Raw genomic sequence first — 21,596 nt, 5'->3', positions numbered from 1 at the left:
CATATATTCATTAAAGTGTATTCTTCCTTGCATTTTAAAAGTTTACAAGTACTCAATTAGTTCAGCACAACATTGTGGGCCAAAGGGCCTGTTCCTGTGCTGTACTGTTCTGTGTACGTCATTTTAAACAAGTTTCTCTCTCAGAAATTTGGTGCTTTTGTTTATGAAGTTAATCATGAAGAGCAATATAATTAACTGTGCATTCTATGGGGTAAGTACTTCCTCCACCCCACCCTTGCCTTCATTGTCTCTTAAAAAAAAATCAGGTTAATTTTCAGATGCATAGCAACTGCCACGTGGAATAGAAGCTAATTTCCCAATTATCTGGCAATACATCAATTGCTACTAAGCTGCAAGTTAGTCTGTGTATATTTAAAGATAAGGAGGGCGGGGGAAAATATCACTCAGTGGTAAGATTCAGTAACTCTTGTTCATGCTTTTGTTTATATTTTCAGTAAATTTTCTAGAGAGTGAGATTAGGGATTCAATGGAAAACTAGAAAAAGGGAGATATGTTGAATCATAAATTTTCATGGTGGAGGACACTGCAAACATCCAAAGATTTCTGCTGGGCTAGTTTTAAAGACCGTGGAAGATCTTGTAACAATTAGTATCGTGAGGAACAAGGTATTAGAAAATATAATGGGACTAAATCTAGACAAATTTCCAGGTCCCGAAGGCCTGCAACCAGGGAATATAAAGGAAGCAGCTGTAGAGACAGTGGAGCCATCAGTTGAGGTTTCTCAAAACTCAGTTCCAGGAAGGGACCAGTTGACTGGAAAACCACAAGTGTGACTTGATTGTACAAGAAGGGAGGAAGACAAAAAGCAGATAACTACGGGCCAGTTGGTTTAACATCTGGCAAGACAGTGGCATCTATAATCAAGGTAGAATTAGTTAGTCATTTAGAGAAGCTTCAGACAATCTGCTGGAGGACCTCAGTGGGTCAAGCCACATTTGTGGTAGGTGGGTGATGGTTGGAGGTGCACGTTGTTCAACCTCGGCTACAGCATCTGGTTCTCCTGATGTGGCCCCTTCTACAATGGCAAGACCAAGATTGGATTAGGTGACGGATTCACAGAGCACCTGTGCTCTGTCCGCAATGGCCATCCCGAGCTCCCAGTTGCATCCCATTTCAATTCCTCTTTCCGTTTCCACACTGACCTGTCCATCCTTGGTCTTCTCCTCTGCCAGAATGAGAAGTGACACAAACTAGAGGAACAGAATACGACCTCATTCCAGTTGGGTAGTCTGCAACTGAATGGTATGAATGTTGAATTTTCCAATTTTGGTTAACCCTTACCTCTTGTATTCCCCCACCCCCAACCCTTTTGTCCTTTCGATCCATCTCTGTTCCCCCTATTTTTTGTCTGCTTTCCCAAACCAGCAAAGTACTGAGGGATCTAGGTATTCCTATGCACAAGTAGCAAAAAGTTAAAAGGCAGGTGTATCAAGTGGTTAGGAAGGTAAATGGCATATTGGCTTTTATTGCAAAACATTTGGACTTCAGAAGTGGAGAAGTATTGTTCCAATTGTGCAGTGTACTGATGTAATGACTAGACTAATTCCTGGGATGAGAGGGTTTTTCTGTCATAAGTGGTTAAAATAATTAAATCAAAGTTCTTTGGAGTTCAGTAGAATATAAGATCCTTGGGCACTGACAGGGTAGACATGGAGCAACGAACAGTCTACTGGAGGAACTCAGTAGGTCAAGCAGCATCTGTAGGAGGAAAGGTGCTGCTCGACCCACCGAGTTTCTCCAGCAGATCGTTGCTCCAGATTCCAGCATGTGCAGTCCCTTGTGTCTGTAGGGTTGATGTTGAGATATTTTCACTAATTGGAGAATGGATGTAGTTTCAAGGTTAGGGGCTGTTGTTTTATCACTGAGTTGTACAGTAACTTCTCACAGATCGTTGGGGGTATTTAGAGAAGTAGATAAATTTCTGAAAGATCCGGTAATCGAGGGCTATATGCAACTGGCACAGAAGAGCTAAGATCTGGGACACATCAGCCGTGATCATACTGAAGGGTGAAGCAGGCTTAAGAAGTTGAGTGGCTTACTCCTGTTACTTTCTGATAAATTTTCCTTATGCCTTCTCAATGCATTATACAGCATGGACAATTGAAGTTTTTAGTAATGAAGTTCAGATTCCTGGTAGATTGAAAGCTAAGTAACCAGAACTGTATTGCTATGACATGAAAAACCTTACAAGACAGAGGAAATCGGGCACATCAGACTGTAGTTTGGAGTCGAGATTTGAGGTCAATTATATGCTCAAGAAAGGCAGAAGAATGGTTTCTAATGTAATATGGCATTTAACTGGCATGTATGCAGGCAGTTGATTAACAGAGGAAGACTTTTTAGGGATACCTGCTTAATGAGGCAGAGTTTAAAGGAGCAAGTGGGTGTATTGAATGGGAAATCCTGATTCTGAGTTTTGATTCTGATCATGAAGATAAGAGATGCCAAGTGTGAGAGGGAAGATTCCTGGCGGTGTTCAGGGAAGAACAAACCAATTGTTTTGCTGGTAGTTTGAAGGATATTATGGAAGCGCTTTTGATGACTGATTTTAGACCATAAAATATTGCACCAGAATTAGGCGATTCCATCCAGCGAGTCTGTGTCCATCATTCAATCATGGCTGATTTCTTTTTACTTTTCTCAAACCTATTCTCCTGCTTTTTCCCCGTAACCCTTAACTCCCCCCCCACCACCAATCAAGAACCTGTCAATCTCTGCCTTAAATGAACTCAATGTCTTGACCTCCACAGCCCTCCGTGCCAATGGATTCCGCAGATTCATCACCCTCTGGCTGAAGAAATTCCTCCTCATCTCAGTTCTAAAGGGACTTCCATTCTGAGCACATGCCCTCAGATCTTAGAACACTTACTGAACAATTAGATAAAGCATCTGTACATAAATCTACGATCCGTAGTTTTGCTGATCCTCTTCAGATCGTGGGAGAAGGAGTCCCACATTAAAGAGAGCCAGGGTTGAAGCCTGTACTTGTTGCTAGTTAGCTGTTTGCAGCCTTGTTATTGGTTGGGTGTTAGACTTGGTTTGAGTGTCCTGGTTTTCATTTGGAATTCTGCTTGTTCAGACATCAGGGAGGCAAAGATAAGGTATTAGTTTGAACAGTCCATGCTAAATGGGTTGCTGACACTTGCCCTTGGGTAAGGAGCTCACGGGGTGGAATACTGGTAGGTGTACAAGTATATGATAAAAAGGCATCAAAGCCTTCAAGCTTGGTGTTGAACCTACACTTGCCACTGTAGATTGCACAGTGCAGACTGTGAATTGCTGCACAACTCAGTAATTCAGTGGTTTAAACATCGCAGAGCATTTGTTTCTACATAATGTTGTAATAATTACATTTAACAATACAATTACAGTAATTGTGGTGGGGTAAAAATCTACATAATGCTTCAGTTTAAGATTGTGCCTCTTGGAGGGTTTCCTTTGTTTCTCTTTTTTAACCACCTGCAGTACTGATTTTGTAGTTTCCCCTGGTGTAGAGTTAGATTATAAATGACTGCCGACAAGCCAAAGATGTTCTTCAAAGTGATTATATATGCCCCACTTTTGATGGTTAGCAAAAACTTGCTGTTTATTTGGGAAGTCTGTCTTTAGAAAATTCATAGTATTTTACTAAAAATGTTCAATTGGTCATCTCATATTGGAGAAACCATTAATTTGTCTAAGTATAACTGAACCACTGGTAATTTTAATCTTCTGATTTTTTTTTATTAGTATGAAGATAAAGAAGAAGTCGTCTTATGGATGAATACTGTTGGACCCTACCATAATCGGCAAGAGACATACAAATACTTTTCCCTACCCTTCTGTGCAGGGAAGAAAAAGACTATTAACCATTACCATGAAACTTTAGGAGAAGCTCTTCAAGGAGTAGAGCTGGAGTTTAGCGGTCTTGATATCAAATTTAAAGGTAGGGATTTTTTCTTTCTATCGCTTTCTTTGATATCATTCAAAGTACATGATGGAAAATATCAAATATAAATTCAGTTCCAAAATACAAATCTCGACCCAAAGGATGCAGGCAAAGCTGAAAACAGCCAAAGGACCTTGCTAAGGATGTAGAGGACTGTAGCTCTGATTGATACCCAGCAAAACCAAAAGTATAGCCTAGTCAATGAGCAGAAGGGAAAAGAAACACCAGTGGAATATGAGGCTCAGGACCTCTGGGAACTCCTTCCAGCAAAGAGATGGGCAAAGATGGAAGTCAGAGTTGGAGTTGAGGGGGTGTTGTAGAGTAGAATGACAATAAGGAAGAAACCTCTGGTCTGGAATGCTGGGGATGGATGGGGTATGAAAAGTTGTGAGGCGCACCTGTGTTTCAAGTTCACAAGTAGTAATGAACCTGTCTCCCAACTTTTTATAACCAACTGATACATTGCATTTGGTTTCTTCATCTAAGTCATTGATAGAGGTCATTGTGAACAGCCAAGGCACCAGGACTGATCTCAGCAGTACCCCATCAGTTAGAGCTTCCCAACCTGAAAATGGCTCTGTTTTGTGTCCTTTAATCCACATTGGTATACTACCTTTAATACTATGTCCTCTAATTTTATTTAAATTCTTGTGTGGCAGTTTATTGAAGGCCTTCTGAAAATACACCAGTACACACTTGAACTGATTTGCCCTTATCTATTCTGCTGGGTACAGCCTCAGGAAAAACTAATGCCTTTGTCAGACATGGTTTCCCTTTGTCCACTTGATTCTGCACAATCTTATTATTTTCTAAGTGCTCTGTTACCACTCCCTTAATAGATTTCGGCAATTTCCCACTGCTGATGTGAAGCTAACTGTTCTTTTGTTCTATTTGCTATCTCCCGCCTTTCTTAAGTAATGTGGTTACATTTTGCTACCTTCCATTCTGTGGGAGCAGTTTTAGAATCAGTGGAATTTTGGAAGATGTCAACCAGAGCATTTACTTCCTCCACAGTCACCACCTTCAGAACTCTAGAATGCAGGTTATCAGCTCCTGATAGTTTATAATCTTTGAGTCCCATTAATTTCTCAAGTAATTCTTTTAATGCCAATTTCTAAGGAGTCCCCATTCACTCTGTACCCACAGTTTGACATTGATTTCTGGGGGAGGGGAGGAATCTGTACTTCTCGTCAGTCTAGAGCAGAACCCTGTTAAGTTTAGCCAATTGTTTCCTTTTTGTATATCTATTATTAACTGAGGAAAGATTGGATAGCCATGGCTGGTGCTTGGTTTGCTTTGGAATAGAGAAGGCTGGAAGTGAATTTAATTGAATTTAAGGGAAGTAGATATTAAGTAGACCTATTCTCTTAACATATAAAAGCCAGTGGCCACAGATTTAAAGTAATTTGTTGGAGGATTAGTGGAGAGGATTTTCTTTCATCCCAAGGTCTATAATTCATTGCTGGAAAGGATGTCACGGCAGAAACCTCCTAGGGTTTGATACTTGTATCTCAGAATCAGGTTTATTATCACTGACATATGTCGTGAAATTTGTTGTTTTGTGGCAGCAGTACAGTATAAATTACTAAGTTACAAAAATAAATAAATCAAGCAAAAGAGGAATAATGAGGTAGTGTTCATGGACCGTTCAGATAACTGATGGCGGAGGGAAAGTAGCTGTTCATGAAACGTTGAGTGTGGGTCTTTAGGCTCCTGTACCTTCTCCCCAATGGTAGTAACGTGAAGAGGGCATGTCCCAGATGGTGAGGGTCCTTAATGATGGATACCGCCTTCTTGATGCAGCGCGTCTTGAAGATGTCCTCAGTGGTGGGGAGGGTTGTGCCCGTGATGGAGCTGGCTGAGTCTACGACCCTCTGCAGTCTCTTTCGATCCTGCATATTGGAGTCTTCATACCAGGTGATAATGCAGCCAGTCCAAATGATCTCCACTATACATCGGTGGAAATTTGCAAGAGCCTTTGGTTACATACCAAATCTCCTCAAACTCCCCATGAAGTTGAGCCGCTGGTGTGCCTTCTTCGTGATTGCATCAATGTGTTGGTCCCAAGATACTGTAGATCCTGAGATGTTGACGCCCACGAACTTGAAGCTGCTCACCCTTTCCACCACTGACTGATGTGTGTTCTCCCAACCTCCCCTTCCTAGAGTCCACAATCAGTTCCTTGGTCTTGCTGACATTGACTGCGATGTTTCTGTTGCAACACCACTCAACCAGCCGACTCAACTCAACTGTAAATTGCAAGGTGGCAAATGACAGTAACTGGATGATGGCCTCTTTGAACATTCCTGATTTGAAGCTAGAAATCTGCCAATTTAGGAAACATGTCAGTATTGTGCAAGGCATATGGTTAATAATTTGCTGATTCGTATTGAATAGAAGGTTATTTTGGGGGAATGTTCACTGCTTGCAAAGGCATCATCATCTACCCATTCCTAGTTACCTTGAAGGGGACTACCATCTTCAACTGAATAGAACATAGAATAATTACAGCACAATTCGGGCCCTTCGGCCCACAAAGCTGTGCTGAACACATCCCTACCCTAGCAATTGCTAGGCTTACCCATAGCCCTCTATTTTACTTTGCTCCATATACCTATCTAACAGTCTCTTGAAAGACCCTATCGTATCCGCCTCCACCACTGTTTCCGGCAGCCCATTCCACACACTCACCACTCTCTGAGTAAAAAAAAACTTACCCCTGACATCTCCTCTATATCTACTCCCCAGCACCTTAAACCTATGTCCTCTTGTGGCCACCAATTCAGCCCTGGGGAAAAGCCTCTGACTATCTACCCTATCAATACCTCTCATCATCTTATACACCTCTTTCAGGTCCCCCCTCATCCTCCGTCTCTCCAAGGAGAAAAGGCAGAGTTCCCTCAACCTGCTTTCATAAGGCAATGTTAATGGTGTTCCCATAATGTTTTTTGGGAACAAGTTTGACCAGGGCAGAAATGAGATACAGCACAGAAACAGGCACTTTGGCCCACCATGTCAATTATCCATCTATGCTAATCCATTTACCACCACTTAGTCCGTAGCCTTATATGCATTGGCGCTTCAAGTGTTTAGATACTACAATATTGTGAGAGTACCTGTCTCCACCACCCACTTGGGCATTGATTTCCAGATTCCAACCACCTGAGTGTAAAAGCTCTTCTTCAGATCCCCTCTAAACCTTTTACCCCTTCCCTATGGTCTCCATTGCTCTTCACTCTCAACCGCATTACTGATTTTTGCATCATCTGCAAACTAACAGTCATACCTCCTATATTCATATCCAAACTGTTAACATGTAAAGCAGTAAGGGTTCCAGCACTAATCCTGGTGTACCACTGGTCATAAGCTTCCAATCACAAAAACAACCCTCCAGCATCATCCAGTGCCTCCTGTTACCAAGGCAGATTTGGATCCAATTTGCCCTGACTCCCTTGGGCTCTAGACCTTTGGGACCTTGTCAAATGCCTTACTGAATTCCATGTAAACTACATCAACTGCATTGCTTTCATCAATATATTTTATTACCTCTTTGAAAATGTTAAATTCGTCGCAGACAATCTCCTCCTAACAAAGCCATGCCCAATATCTTTGATTAATATCTGCCTTTCCAATAAATTTCCTACCACTAATATTTGACTCACCAGCCTAGAGTGCAACATATACAGTACCCTTATTGAGTAAGGTCAGCAGGGATAAGTATTACCTGGCTTACCTCTGCTGACCTTATTGCGGCTCGGTGGTCGGGTCGCGCGTTGTCGGAGTGGCGAGGCCCAAGATGGCGTTGGGCCTTCGTCTTCCCCCAGCGACGGGGAGGACCCGTGCGCGGGAAAAGTTTGATGACGTAGCGCATACGTCATGTCCGTTTTCGGTGGGCAGGAACCGTTCCTCTTAAAAGGCCCGCACAAGGCGGGAAAATAAATCAGTTTTTGTTCTGCAGCCCACTGACTAGTGTCTTGCTTTCACATCGCGGTAGCAGCTGCTACATTGGATTTTGGACCCACACAATGGACGACAACGCAGCAGCCAATGCAGTGGCACTCAAGCTGCCCACCTTTTGGACGCTTTGGCCCAGTGTCTGGTTCGATCAGGCTGAAGCACAATTCCAACTTTGGCAGATCACCTCCAACTCCACAAAGTACTACCACGTGGTTAGCTCTCTGGACCAGGAGACAACCGCCCAGGTCGGAGACTTCATCCAGTCTCCTCCGGAGGAGGATAAGTACCCGGCTTTCAAAGACCACCTTATTTGGACCTTCGGCCTCTCCCATCGCAAGCGCGCCGCCCGCCTGCTTCATCTCGACGGCCTGGGGGACAGATCCCCATCGGCCCTAATGAACGAGATGCTGGCCTTGGCTGAGGGACACAAGCCTTGCCTCATGTTCGAACAGGCCTTCCTCGAACAACTACCCAATGACATTCACCTGCTGTTGGCCGACGCCGATTTCAGCAACCCACGTGAGGTAGCTGCCCGGGCAGATGTCCTGTGGAAGGCCAAACGCGAGAGCGGGTCGTCCGTTGGCCAAATCGCCAGGCCGCGAGCCCAGCGCCTACCTAAACCAGTACCAGCAACCGAGCGACCACACCCCAGAAACAGACGATGACACTGGCGACCAGCTGTGTTTCTACCATCAGAGGTGGGGCGCGGAGGCCCATCAACGCCGCCCACCCTGCAAGTTTCAAGGAAATGCCAGGGCTGGCCACCAACACAGCCTCCTATTTGTTCGGGACAAGCAGTCCGGGCATAGTTTCCTCGTCGATACTGGAGCAGAGGTCAGTATTTTGCCCCTGACCGGCCGTGACACTCGTAACAGGCAACGAGGTCCTGTACTTAATGCCGCAAACGGACTTTCGGTACCCGTACAGTTCAATTACAATTCGGCAACAGCCATTTTACCTGGAACTTTACCCTTGCTGCTGTCACCCGGCCGCTCCTGGGAGCTGATTTCCTTCAGGCCCACAACCTGTTAGTTGACCTGTGAGGGAAGTGGCTAGTGCACTCCAGAACTTTCCAAACCTACCCCCTGGGAGAAGCCAGACTACCAGCCTCGTGCCTGGACTCCGTTTCCCTGTCTGGCAATGAGTTCACCAAGCTCCTAGCTGAGTTCCCATCGGATTTGGCACCTCAGTTTACAAATTCGATGCCCAAACATGGGGTGTAGCACCACATCATTACCAGGGCCACTCCTTCATGCCTGAGCACGACGACTACCTCCAGACAAGCTCTGCCTGGCAAAGGAAGAGTTCTGCCACATGGAGGAGCTGGGGATCGTTCACAGGTCAGACAGCCCCTGGGCCTTCCCCCTGCACGTTCCCCAAAGCCACCGGCGGGTGGAGGCCCTGCGGCGACTACCGCAGGTTGAATGACGCCACCACCCCAGACCGCTACCCCATCCCTCACATCCAGGACTTCGCAGCAAACCTACACGGGGCCCACATCTTCTCCAAGGTGGACCTCATCCGGGGATACCACCAAATCCCGGTCCACCCTGACGATGTCCCCAAAACTGCGCTTATCACTACATTCTGCCTCTTCAAATTCCTTCAAATGCCGTGCAGACTTTCCAGCGGCTGATGGACGCGGTAGGCTGCGACCTGGACTTCATGTTCATTTACTTAGATGACATACTAATCGCCAGCCGTGACCGCCAAGAACACCTTTCCCACCTCCGCCAACCGTACTCCTGTCTCTGTGATTTCGGCCTCACTATCAACCCGGCCAAGTGCCAATTCGGACTTGACTCTATCGATTTCCTCGGCCACAGAATCACCAGCGAAGGAGCAACACCCCTACCTGCCAAGGTAGACGCTATCTGCCATTTTGCCCGTCCCAACATGGTCAAAGGCCTACAGGAATTCCTGGGGATGGTCAACTTTTACCATCGGTTCATCCCTGCAGCAACCCATCTCATGCGCCCTTTGTTCTTGCTGATGTCTGGCAAGGGCAAGGACATCGCCTGGAACGACGGGGCTGCGGCTGCCTTCGTTAAGGCCAAGGACGCCCTGGCAGACGCCGTGATGCTGGTACACCCTAGAACAGACGTCCCAACCGCCCTCACGGTGGACGCATCCAACACCGCGGTTGGTGGAGTACTGGAACAACTAATCGAAGGCCGTTGGCAACCCTTGGCATTTTTCAGCAGGCACCTTAGACCACCCAAACTGAAATACAGCGCTCCTGCTCGGGAACTTCTAGTGCTGTACCTGGCAGTCCGGCATTTCCGGTACTTTTTAGAAGGCAGGCCTTTCACCGCTTTCACTGACCATAAGCCTTTGTCCTTCGCCTTCTCCAAGGTCTCCGATCCCTGGTCAGCTCGTCAGCAGCGACATTTGTCCTACGTTTCCGAATTCACAATGGATATCCAACATGTCTCCAGAAAGGACAGTGTCATTGCTGACGTGCTTTCCAGAACGACCATCCACAGCCTGTCCCTGGGTGTTGACTACACGGCCCTGGCTGACGCACAGCAAGCCAACGACGAGCTGCCCAGCTACAGAACTGCAGTCTCGGGCCTGCAGCTCCAAGATTTCTTAGTCGGTCCAGGTCAGCAGACCCTCCTTTGCGACATCGCAACAGGTCAACCCCGCCCTATAGTTCCTGCAGCCTGGCGGAAATGAGTTTTCGACTCGGTACACGGGTTGGCACACCCATCCATCAGACCAACTGTTCAACTGGTCGCCAGCAAGTTCGTCTGGCATGGCCTGCGCAAACAGGTCAGTGAGTGGGCCAGGACTCGTCCGCACTGCCAGACATCAAAAGTCCAATGACACACCAAGGTCCCGCCCCAGCGGTTCGAGTCTACCTGTAGAAGGTTCAACCACATCCACGTTGACCTCGTTGGTCCTCTGCTAGTTTCAAGAGGAGCCCAGTACCTCCTTACCATCGTGGACCGGTTCACGAGGTGGCCAGAGGCAACCCCTCTATCTGACATCACGACTGATTCCTGCATCCGGGCACTGCTCACAACTTGGATCTCATGTTTTGGTGTTCCGGCCCACGTCACTTCAGACAGGGGCACCCAGTTTACCTGCAGCCTTTGGTCTGCATTAGCAAACATGCTAGGGACGCAGCTGCACACCACTACGGCCTACCACCCTCAATCAAATGGGTTGGTGGACGTTTCCACCGCCATCTGAAATCAGCCCTGATGGGCCACCTGAAAGGTCCTAACTGGGTCGACGAACTGCCTCGGGTCCTGCTCGGCATATGCACTGCCCCCAAGGAAGATCTCCACACTTTGTCAGCTGAACTCATGTACGGTGCACCCCGGTCATCCCAGGAGATTTCATACCTGCCCTTCGGGGCCAAGAAGAACAGCCCACGGCAGTCCTGGAAAGACTGCGCGAGAGGCTCGGCAGCTTGGCACCGATTCCCACTTCGCGGCATGGTCAAGCCCCATCCTGTGAGCCCAAGGAACTACGAGATTGTAAGTTCATTTTCGTTCGCAGGGGCACACCCCGGGGACCGTTGCAACGACCATACGAGGGGCCGTTCCCAGTCATCAGGAATAATGGGTCCACCTTTATTTTGGACATTGGGGGCACTGAAGAGGTTTTCACGACCGACTGCCTCAAGCTGGCCCATTTAGATATACAACAACTGGTTGAGGTCCCAGCACTGCGACGCAGAGGCCGACCTCCTAAGCAATGGCTAGCACAGCCCGCGAACCTTGGGGACTGTATCGCCAGTTCTGGGGGGGTGTTGTGTAGCGACTCGCCATCCCAGCAAGGGAACCAGCCCGGCGGTCGGGTCGCGTGTCGTTGGAGCGGCGAGGCCCAAGATGGCGTTGGAAGACCAGTCTTCCCCGAGCGGCGGGGAGAACCCATGCGCGGGAAAAGTTTGATGATGTAGTGCATACATCATGTCCGTTTTCGGTGGGCGGGAACTGTTCCTCTTAAAAGGCCTGCGCAAGGCGGGAAAATAAATCAGTTTTTGTTCTGTACCCCACCGACTAGTGCCTTGCTTTCACATTGTGGTAGCAGCCGCTACAGTACCATATTTGTTCCCCTCTATTCATCTGTGACCAGTGAAGATTAAGAAATCTTTTAGGGCCCAGCAATCTTCTCCTTTGCTTCTTTAAGAGCAGTTTAGGATACATCTCATCAGTCCCTGGGGATTTATAAGCCTTTATGCCCATTTAGGCACCTAATACCTCCTTTTTAATGTTAAAGCTCTGGAATTCCACTGTCCTTCCTAAATTCTCCAACTATGTTCTCAGTGAATACAATCACAAAGTATTCATTTAAAACCTCACCTGCATCCTCTGGCTCCCCACACAGCTTGCCATTTTGGTTTCGAATGAGCCCTACTCTTTCCCCGATTACCCTCTTGTCATTGCTATGTTGTATGATTTGATATAGGCTTTGGAGGTCTGCTGTGAGGAGACTTTAGCTTTCAGGTTTGCATCAAGTCTGTAGAAAGGGTATATCTAGAAAGTTGACTTGGTTTTATTTTGTTAGAGTTATTGAGGCAAGGAGCACCAGGTTCAAACAAACAGATTGGGTATGGCTCTAAATTTATAGCACCACGAATTGTTTAAAATTCATGTTTTATTTGAGTGCTGCCTAAAATGCTGCTTTACACAGAACCAACTGATGAAGTTGGGGAAATACTACAGAATCTTGCTACTTCACTGTTCTTGGGTTATATCAATGTGGACTGGGGCTTGTGCACAAGTTTGTTGCATAAGACCATAAGCTATAGGATCAGAATTAGGCCCATCAAGTCTGCTCCACCATTCAGTCATGACTGATTTTTGTTTTAAACCCTATTCTTCCGCCTTCTCCCTGTAATCCTTAATCCCCTTACCCATCAAGAACCTAACAATGTCTGCCTTAAATACACCCAATGACTTGGCCTCCACAGCTGTCTGTGGCAATGAGTTCCACAGATTCACCACCCTCTGGCTGATGAAATTCCTCCTCGTCTCAGTTTTAAAGGGACGTCCCTGTATTCTGTGGGTGTGCCCTCGGGTCTTAGACTCTCCTACTACTGTACAGTCTTCGACAGTGTATGGAATGTTCCTTGCAGACTTGTATGGCATCAGACAGAAAACAGGTAGGTAGTTAACCAGAAAGAGATCCAGACACTTGTTGTGGATGTGCAAATGGAGTGGGATGCACCCAAGGTTGCAAAAGAAAGTAAAGGTAGAAATGCAGACCTGTTAGCCACAGTCCTCTAATCCTCTAGATAGAATGGCCTGGGAACTAATAGTTGCAAATGTTGCACTCGTTCAGAAAAGGATAAACGTGACAATTCCAAATCGGTCAGCTTATGGTCATTGAGGGAAGCTCTTAGAACAGTAATCGAGGACAAGATTAACATGATTTGGACAATTAGAGTCAGTGCAATTTAAGGAAAAACTGAGATTGAATAACTGTGATGCAGTGACCATGAAGATGGTTGAAGGCAATGCAGTTAATTGGTGCATGCAGTCTTCCCAAAAAAACTGCATGTTAACAAAATTAAAATCCTTGTGACAGGAGGTTATCATGAATAAAGAATGGCTAAGTGGTAGAAAGTGAGTCGAAGTGATTGATCTTGTTTTTCTATTGAAAGAAGTTATGGAAGAGTTCTCAAATGCACTTGCTTGTTTTGATGTATGTTAACAGCTTGGCAAAAAGGCATAACTTAAGATATTAAGTGAGGTGAAGGTATTGTAAATGAAGAGATAACGAACTTCAGGAGTATTGAGACTGTGATGGAATTGGTGCACAATAGACTAATGAAATTTAAAGCAGAAAAGTCAGATGATTCATCAATCAAGACCAGCTGGTCAGAATTCAGGATCAACATATTCCTGTGAGGAAGAAAGACAAGGATGGTGAGGTTTGGGATCTTGGATGCAAGAGATGATGCAAATGTAGTCAAAAACAAAGGAAGCATATCTAATGTTTAGGAAGCTGAAATCAGACGGTGCCTTTGAGGAATATAAAGGAAGCAGAAGAGAACTTAGAGGGAATCAGGAGGCCTAAAAGGGGCCATGAAATGTCTTTGAGTAGGACCCTCAAAGGCAAAGGAAGGAATTTATGCCTGGAGCCAGAGGAAGTGGGCAAGGTATTAAATTAATACTGCATTGGTATTCACCAAGGAGGACATGGAGGATAGCTATCAGGGAGAGGTATGCTGATATTTTAGAGTATGTTGATATCAAGAAGGAGGTGGTGTTGGGGCTCTTGAAGAGCATTAAGGTGGATAAGTCCCCAGGGTCTGGTGGGATCTATCCCAGGTTATTGAGAGAGGAAAGAAGATTGCTGGGGCCTTGACCGAGATCTTTCTATCCTCTTCAGCCACAGGCAATGTCCAAGACTACTGGAGAAAAGCCAAGACTGTTCCTCTGTTCAAGAAATGCATAGAGACAAACCAGGAAATTATAGGGCTGTGAGCCTTACATCTGTGGTGGAAAAATTATTGGAGAAGATTCTCAGGGGTAGGATCTACTTGCATCTGGAAAAGCATAGACTTGTTAGGGATAGTTATCATGGTTTCGTGTAGAGGAGGTCATGTCTTACAAATTTAATTGAGTTTTTTGAGAAGGTGACGAAGATGATTGATGAGGGCAGGGCAGTGGATTTTGTCTACATGGACTTTACTAAAGCTTTCGACAAGGTCCCTCTGCTGTCGAGCCTTGTGAGCATTCTGTGTTTTAATGAGATTTCATCTTCTAAATTCTAGAGAATGGTGAAGTCTCTTTGATCTATATTCGTGCTAAGATCCTACTCATTCGTAGTATTGACTTTTTTTCCTGCTGTTGGAGCTTCAGATTTCCTTTCCATTCTCAATCAGTCCAGATTGCCATGCTTTTCATTGCTAAACATTTCAGTCTCCTTGTCCACTTCATAGATGCTACAGATTCCATCCACTGCTCATCCTCCATCATTCCAGCACAACTTGCAGACATTTCAGTAGTTGTGTCTCTTACACTATGCAATTCCTTTCTTAAATATTTTAGCTTTTTCCCATCCTATCTCAACTTTTTATGTTGCAAAAAAGCCTATCTTTTTGTCAAAACCTTTAATTAGTTCCTCAGTGTCTCTGATATTTTAGATCTTTAATTCATCTTTTTGAAGCCCCTTGAGATGTTTCCTCTTTCAAGATGTGCATTTAATTGCAGGTTTTTCATTGTACTGGTGTAGAAATTGTATTTTGTGGTAGAAAATTAGATAAATGGAGAGACTTTTGGATGCTGCTTCAGATCCCAGAAGTAAAAGGATAGTAATACTAATTGACTGCAGTTGTTTGATAACTTTATGAAACTTGCTTCTGGAATTGTCGGGGGAGAAAACCTATTAAGGTCCAAGTTTTGTAAAATATTAAGGTCCAGATGTAAGAATGATAAAAGTACAATGCAATAGGATACACTAATGTTGTGGCGAGATCAAGTTTTTTTGTATACTAAAATATATATGTGCATGTGTGTTTGTGATGCCAATTGATAAAATTTAATGCATTTTTATTTAGATGATGTCATGCAAAGTACTTACTGTGAAATTGACCTGGATAAACAAAAGCGAGATGCCTTTATTTACGCTATCAAGAACCACTACTGGTACCAGATGTACATTGATGATTTGCCAATTTGGGGTAAGTGACTATTAGATTCAGTTCAATAAAGTATGTTTACAAGGTTGTAAATTAAGTCTTATTTCCTCATTTTTTCATCTATTGCATTTCAAAACATTTCTTAACTTCGTATATAAAAGATCTGGCTTGAAGCTTTCAGCCATATCTCTTCACTTTATTTTCCCAATCAGCAGAAATATCTTTTCTGTACTCTTTCTCCACAAATATCTTAAACCTTAAGTCACCCTTTGCATTTAGAGTTCTAGGGAAATCAGTCCTAGTTTGTATAATTTCTCCTTGTAATTTGCTTCTGATCCAAATCATTTACACTAATCCTAAATTAATCAAACAGCACAACACGTCCTTCCACCTAGTACTGTGCCAACTCATTTACACTGATCCCATTTTATTCTCCCCACATTCCCATCAACTCCCCCTAGATTCTATCACTCACCTACACTCTAGGGGCAGTTTACAGTGGTTGATTAACCTAACATTCAGCTCATCTATGTATAGCTGCTACTGACTTCAAACCACTTGCTTTGTCAAGCTGTAGAGGGAGGGGGAAAAAAAATCAATGTTCCATTAGCCATTTTGATTTTGTTTTCAATACCTGTCCAGGACTTTTAATGAATTATGTGCCTGGAATTTAATGGTTGCATTTATGTTGTTGAAAATGTTACATGTTTTTTAAATCGTTAGTAAATACAAGGTATAATTGGGGTTCCAGCTTATCCCTAGTCACATCCTGCCAGTTGGAATACATGCCCCAAACCCTTCCTGTGTCTTTTGCTATGATGTTAGTTTCCTAATCAGGTTTGCAATTTACTCTCCATCTCATGAGCTTCATCTTTAACCATTTCATTTGGAACTTCATTGAATGACTTCTGAATTACCTTGGAAGTAATGCAACAGAGGTTCACAAAATTGATTTCTTAGGTGAGAGGCAGAAATTGGGCCACGATGTCTTGGAGTTGAAAAGAAAGAGGAAAGGTTCACTCAGGGTTTGGCTGCATGGATGCTAAGGTGCCGTTCCTTGGCTGAAGAGCCTAAAATCAGGGGCTATAATCTCGGGTAGAGATTATCTGTGTATCTCTGAGATGAGAAATTTCTTCAATAAGATGCTGTTGAATCTTTGGAATTCTTCAATCCCAGAAGACTAGCTTCATGGGTAGTCAAAGGAAGCTCACTCGTGTGATTACTGGGATGAGAAGAGATTAATTAGAATCATTGAATATGCTCAAATCTGAGGTTGATAGATGTTGGGGCACTAAGATATGCAGTGGTTGGGTGGGAAAATGGTCGAGAATTTGCCATAATCTTGTTGAATGAAGGAGCAAGATAGAAGGACTGTATGGCTCAGTCTTTCTATTTTATGTTCTAATTCTAAATAATATCCATAGATAACCCTCTGTTCACTACTATAAATACCACCTCAAAGATATTCAGGTTTGTTAGGCATGAAGTGCCCATAATAAATCCAAACTGCCTTTATCTGATCAGTAGAGCATTTCAAGATGTTGAGTCATTTCTTTAATGATAGGTTATTAATAATTTCTCAACAATTCTAGGAAAGACATTGGGAGTCGTCAGTTTAATAGGAATAGATTCAAAGCAGCTGGAAATGAGTGTCATACACTGCAGGGAGCATGGTGAAATTGAGAAAGTGAAGAAAGACCTGGATTCAGGTTTAGAACAGTAGGAAATGTTTGCTTTGGGCATGAGAAAATATATGGATATGAAAAAGTGTTTGTGTGCAGTTTCTGTTGGCATTTTCCCTGAGCCAGTAGTGTAAAGTTGATAATCAGCACACTGAGGCCTTTGGGACTCAACTAGTCAATTTTCCAGACTATTGGATGTTATTAATATCCAAAATATTTTTAAATCACTTTTTTAAGATGTTACACAGTATTATAATAAGTTGCAGCTCCTTTCAAATGGCGTAGATTGGTTGGAGCTGCAGTTGGACTCACTGAGGAACTTGCAGAGGCAGAAAATGTCACAGATAGGAGCTTTGGTAAGAGCTGGATAGTAGATGGGTGACTGCCAGGAAGGCAGTCTATCCTTTGCCCCTCAGTAAATCTCTCAGGTTGTCTTTCTGCCTCTTGCACCAGGGAAAAAAGCCCCGTCTGTCCAGTCTCTCATTGTAACTCAACCACAACCCCCCACCGCCCCCCTGCACCTCCCCCACCCCCCCCAAGTCCCAGCAAGATCCATGTGAATCTTTTCTGTACCCTCTAGTTTAATCACATCCTCACTACTATATGATGTCAAGAACTTCACACAACGTTCCAGGTGCTGTGTCACCGATGTCCTACACATGATGTCCCAATTCCTATACTCAGTGCGCTGACTGATGAAGGCAAGCATGCAGTACACCTTCTTCAGCACTTTGTCTACCTAAACTATGTACTTATACCCCTAGGTGTCTCTGTTCTACAACATTCTCCAGGGCCCTGTCATTCACTGTGTAAGTCCTGTTGTGGGTTAACTTCCTCAAAGGCATCACTTTGTACTTGTCTGAGTTAAGTTCCATCTGCTATTGCTTTGCTCATTTTCTCGGTTAATCTAGATTCTGTTGGAACCTTGGACAACCTTCTTCAATGTCTGCTACACCAAATTTTGTGTCACCTGCGAACTTGCTAATCATGCCATCTATATTCTCGTCCAAATCCTAAATATATATGACAAACAGCAGGGGACCCAGCACTGATCCTTGTGTCACATCGCTGGTCACAGGCCTTCAATCTGAACAACAACCACCCTTTGAGTAGTACCACCAAGGGAATTTTGTATCCAAGTGGCTAGCTCATCCTGGATACCATGTGATCTTGCCCTCTGGACCAGCCTACCATGTTGGACCTTGTCTACCGCCCTGCCCACATCAATTTTCTTCGTCACCTCTTTTAAAAAAAAAACTCTCTCAAAATGGTGAGAGACTGTTTCCCACACACAAAGCCATGCTGACTATCCCTAATCCGTCCTTGCCTTTCCAAATGCAGGTACATCCTGTTTCTCAGAATCCCCTCCAATAACTTGCCCACGACTGATATTAGCCTCACCAGCCTGTAGTTCCCTTGCTTATCCTTGCAGCCCTTCTTAAATCACAACATTAGCCACCTTCCGGTCTACTGGTACCTCATGTATGGCTAAGGAAGATACAAAAATCTCTGCCTGGGTCCCAGCAATTTCTTCCCTTGCTTCCCACAAAATCCTCGGGTACACTTGGTCTAGCCCAGGGGCTTATCCATCTTCATGTGCCTCAAGACTGCCAACACCTCTTTACTAACATCGCTGTTCTCTCTGAATTCCCTAGCTTCCATAAGCTTGTCCACAGTAAATGAAGATGAAAAATACGCATTTAAGACCTTGCCCATCTTTGGCTCCACACATTGATGACCACTAAGGTTCTAACAGTGGGGAATTTTAACTTTGCCAGTATTGACTCGGATTGCCTTAGTGCAAGGGGCTTTCGATGGAGTGAAATTTGTAAAATTTAATCTGAGGGTTTTTTTGAGATGATATGTAAAGAGTCCTATTTGGGAGAGGACTGTTCTTGGCCTTGTCTTGGGTAATGTTGATGTGCAAATAATTGAATTGTACTTGGGGGAGCCATTTGCAAACAGTGACTGTAGATTGATAAATTTCAAGGTAGTCATGGAAACGTTGGAGCCCTAAACTAGAGGATGGTGGATTTCAGTAGTGTAAGGTGGTACCTGGTGGAAGTAGACCGGAAGGAGCTGCTAGAGGGGAAAACAACATCTGATAAATGGGGGACTCTGTGCTCTGCTGTATTAGGGAGCCTCTCTACTAGGGCAGATGCATTTTACATGGGATGAGGGTTTCGCTGTTATTTACTGACACTCAATATTTACCCTTGAATAGCTTTGAACCACTGCAGTATTTATGGTGAAGGTCTTAAAACTAATTTGGCAGGGGGATGGGAACCAGAGTGATAGGTCAGAGGTTGGTGCATTTACTGTACAAGTAGACGCAGAGTGTAGAAAGACTGTGAGGAAGGAGAGGCAGTTGAAAGGGCAAAATTGCAGTCAGTTGGATGGGCTGAAGTGTGTCTACTTTAATGCGAGAAGTATCAGGAACAAGGTGATGAACTTAGAGCATGGGTAAGTACGTGGAACTGTAACGTGGTAGCCATTACAGAGACTTGGCTGTTGCAAGGGCAGAAATGGCTGCTGGATATTCCGGGGTTTAGATGTTTCAAAAGAGATGGGGGCAGAGGTAAAAGAGGTGGGGGAGTGGCTTTGCTGATCAGGGACAGTGTCACAGCTGTAGAAAGGGAGGATGTCCTGGAGGAATTGTCCACTGAGTCAGTGTGGGTGGAAGTCAGAAACAGAAGGGGAGCGATCACTCTATTGGGAGTACTCTACAGATCCCCCACCCCCCAGTAGCAGCAGAGATGCTGAGGAGCAGATCAGGAGACAGATTTTGGAGAGGTGCAAAAATAACAGAGTTGTTGTCATGGGTGATTTCAACTTCCCTAATATTGATTGGCACCTCCTTAGTGTAAAGGGGATAGACGGGACAGAGTTTGTTTGGTGTGTACAGGAAGGATTCCTGACACAGTGTGTGGACAGGCCGACGAGAGGAGAGGCCATACTGGACCTGGTTCTAGGCAATGAGCCTGATGAAGTTTCACATCTCTCGGTGGGAGAGCATTTTGGAGATGGTGACCGTAACTCCTTGACCTTTACCACAGCCTTGGAGAGGGATAGGAGCAGACAATATGGGAAAGTATTTAACTGGGGGAGGAGGAATTATGATACTACTAGGCAGGAACTTGGGAGCGTAAATTAGGAACAGATGTTCTTGGGGAAGTGCACAGCAGGAATGTGGAGGTTGTTTAAGGAATACTTGCATGGGGCTCTGGATAAGTTTGTCCCATTGAGGCAGGGTAAGGATGGTAGAGTGAAGGAACCGTGATTGACACGAGATGTAGAATATCTTGTCAAGAGGAAGAAAGACACTAACCCAAGGTTTAGAAAGCATGGATCAGACAGGGCTCTGGAGAGTTACAAGGTAGCCAGGAGGGAGCTCGAAGGGGGCATGAGAAGCCCTTGGCGAGTAGGATCAAGGAAAACCCCAAGGCGTTCTACACATATGTGAAGAATAAGAGGATGACTAGAGTGAGGGTAGGACCGATCAGGGATAAAAGAGGAAACGTGTGCCTGGAGTCGGAAGAGGTAGGGGAGGTCCTTAATGAATACTTTGTTTCGGTATTCACCAGAGAGACCTTGACATTTGTGAGGATGGCGTATTACAGACTGATATGCGAGGGCATGTCGACGTGAGGAAAGAGGATGTGCTGGAACTATTGAAAGACATTAAGATAGATAAGTCACTGGGGCCGGATGAGATATATCCAAGGTTATTACGGGAAGCTAGGGAAGAGATTGCTGAGCCTTTGGCGACGATCTTTGCATCCTCACTGGCCACAGGAGTAGTGCTGGATGATTGGAGTGTGGCAAATGTTTTTCCTTTGTTTAAGAAAGTGAGTAGGGATAACCCTGGGAATTACAGACCAGTGAGTCTTACTTCAGTGGTGGGCAAATTACTGGAGAAGATTGTAAGAGACAGGGTTTATGAGCATTTAGAGAAGCATAGGCTGATTAGGGACAGTCAGCATGGCTCTGAGGGGCAGGTCGTGCCTCACGAGCCTGATTGAATTCTTTGAGGATGTGACAAAGCACATTGATGAAGAAAGAGCAGTGGATGTGGTGTACATGGATTTTAGTAAGACGTTTGATAAAGGTTCCTCATGGAAGGCTCATTCAGAAAGTCAGGAGGCATGGAATCTTAGGGAAACCTGGGTGTGTGGATTCAGAATTGGCTCGCCCATAAAAGACAGAGGATGGTGGTAGATGGAGCGTATTCTGCCTGGAGGTCGGTGACCAGTGGTGTTCCGCAGGGATCTGATCTGGGACCCCTGCTCTTTGTGATTTTTATAAATGACTTGAATGAGGATGTGGAAGGGTGGGTTAGTAAGTTTTCTGATTATATAAAGGTTAATGGTGTTGTGGATAGTGTAGAAGGTTGCTGTACATTACA

General features: G+C 44.7%; 1 protein-coding gene across 1 annotated transcript in view; it reads left to right on the top strand.

Moving 5' to 3' along the window:
• The window catches only part of tm9sf3 (transmembrane 9 superfamily member 3), a 74,821-nt gene that overhangs the window by 7,380 nt on the left and 45,845 nt on the right, over positions 1-21,596 (top strand). Inside the window, exons 2-3 of the mRNA XM_052041606.1 lie at positions 3,751-3,946; positions 15,429-15,551. Of these exons, the coding sequence (XP_051897566.1) occupies positions 3,751-3,946; positions 15,429-15,551 (319 nt within the window). The remainder of the gene's footprint in view (positions 1-3,750; positions 3,947-15,428; positions 15,552-21,596) is intronic.

This window comes from Pristis pectinata, chromosome 30, assembly GCF_009764475.1.
Source record: "Pristis pectinata isolate sPriPec2 chromosome 30, sPriPec2.1.pri, whole genome shotgun sequence".
NCBI lineage: Eukaryota > Metazoa > Chordata > Chondrichthyes > Rhinopristiformes > Pristidae > Pristis > Pristis pectinata.
This window is presented reverse-complemented; position numbering and strand designations above follow the sequence as displayed.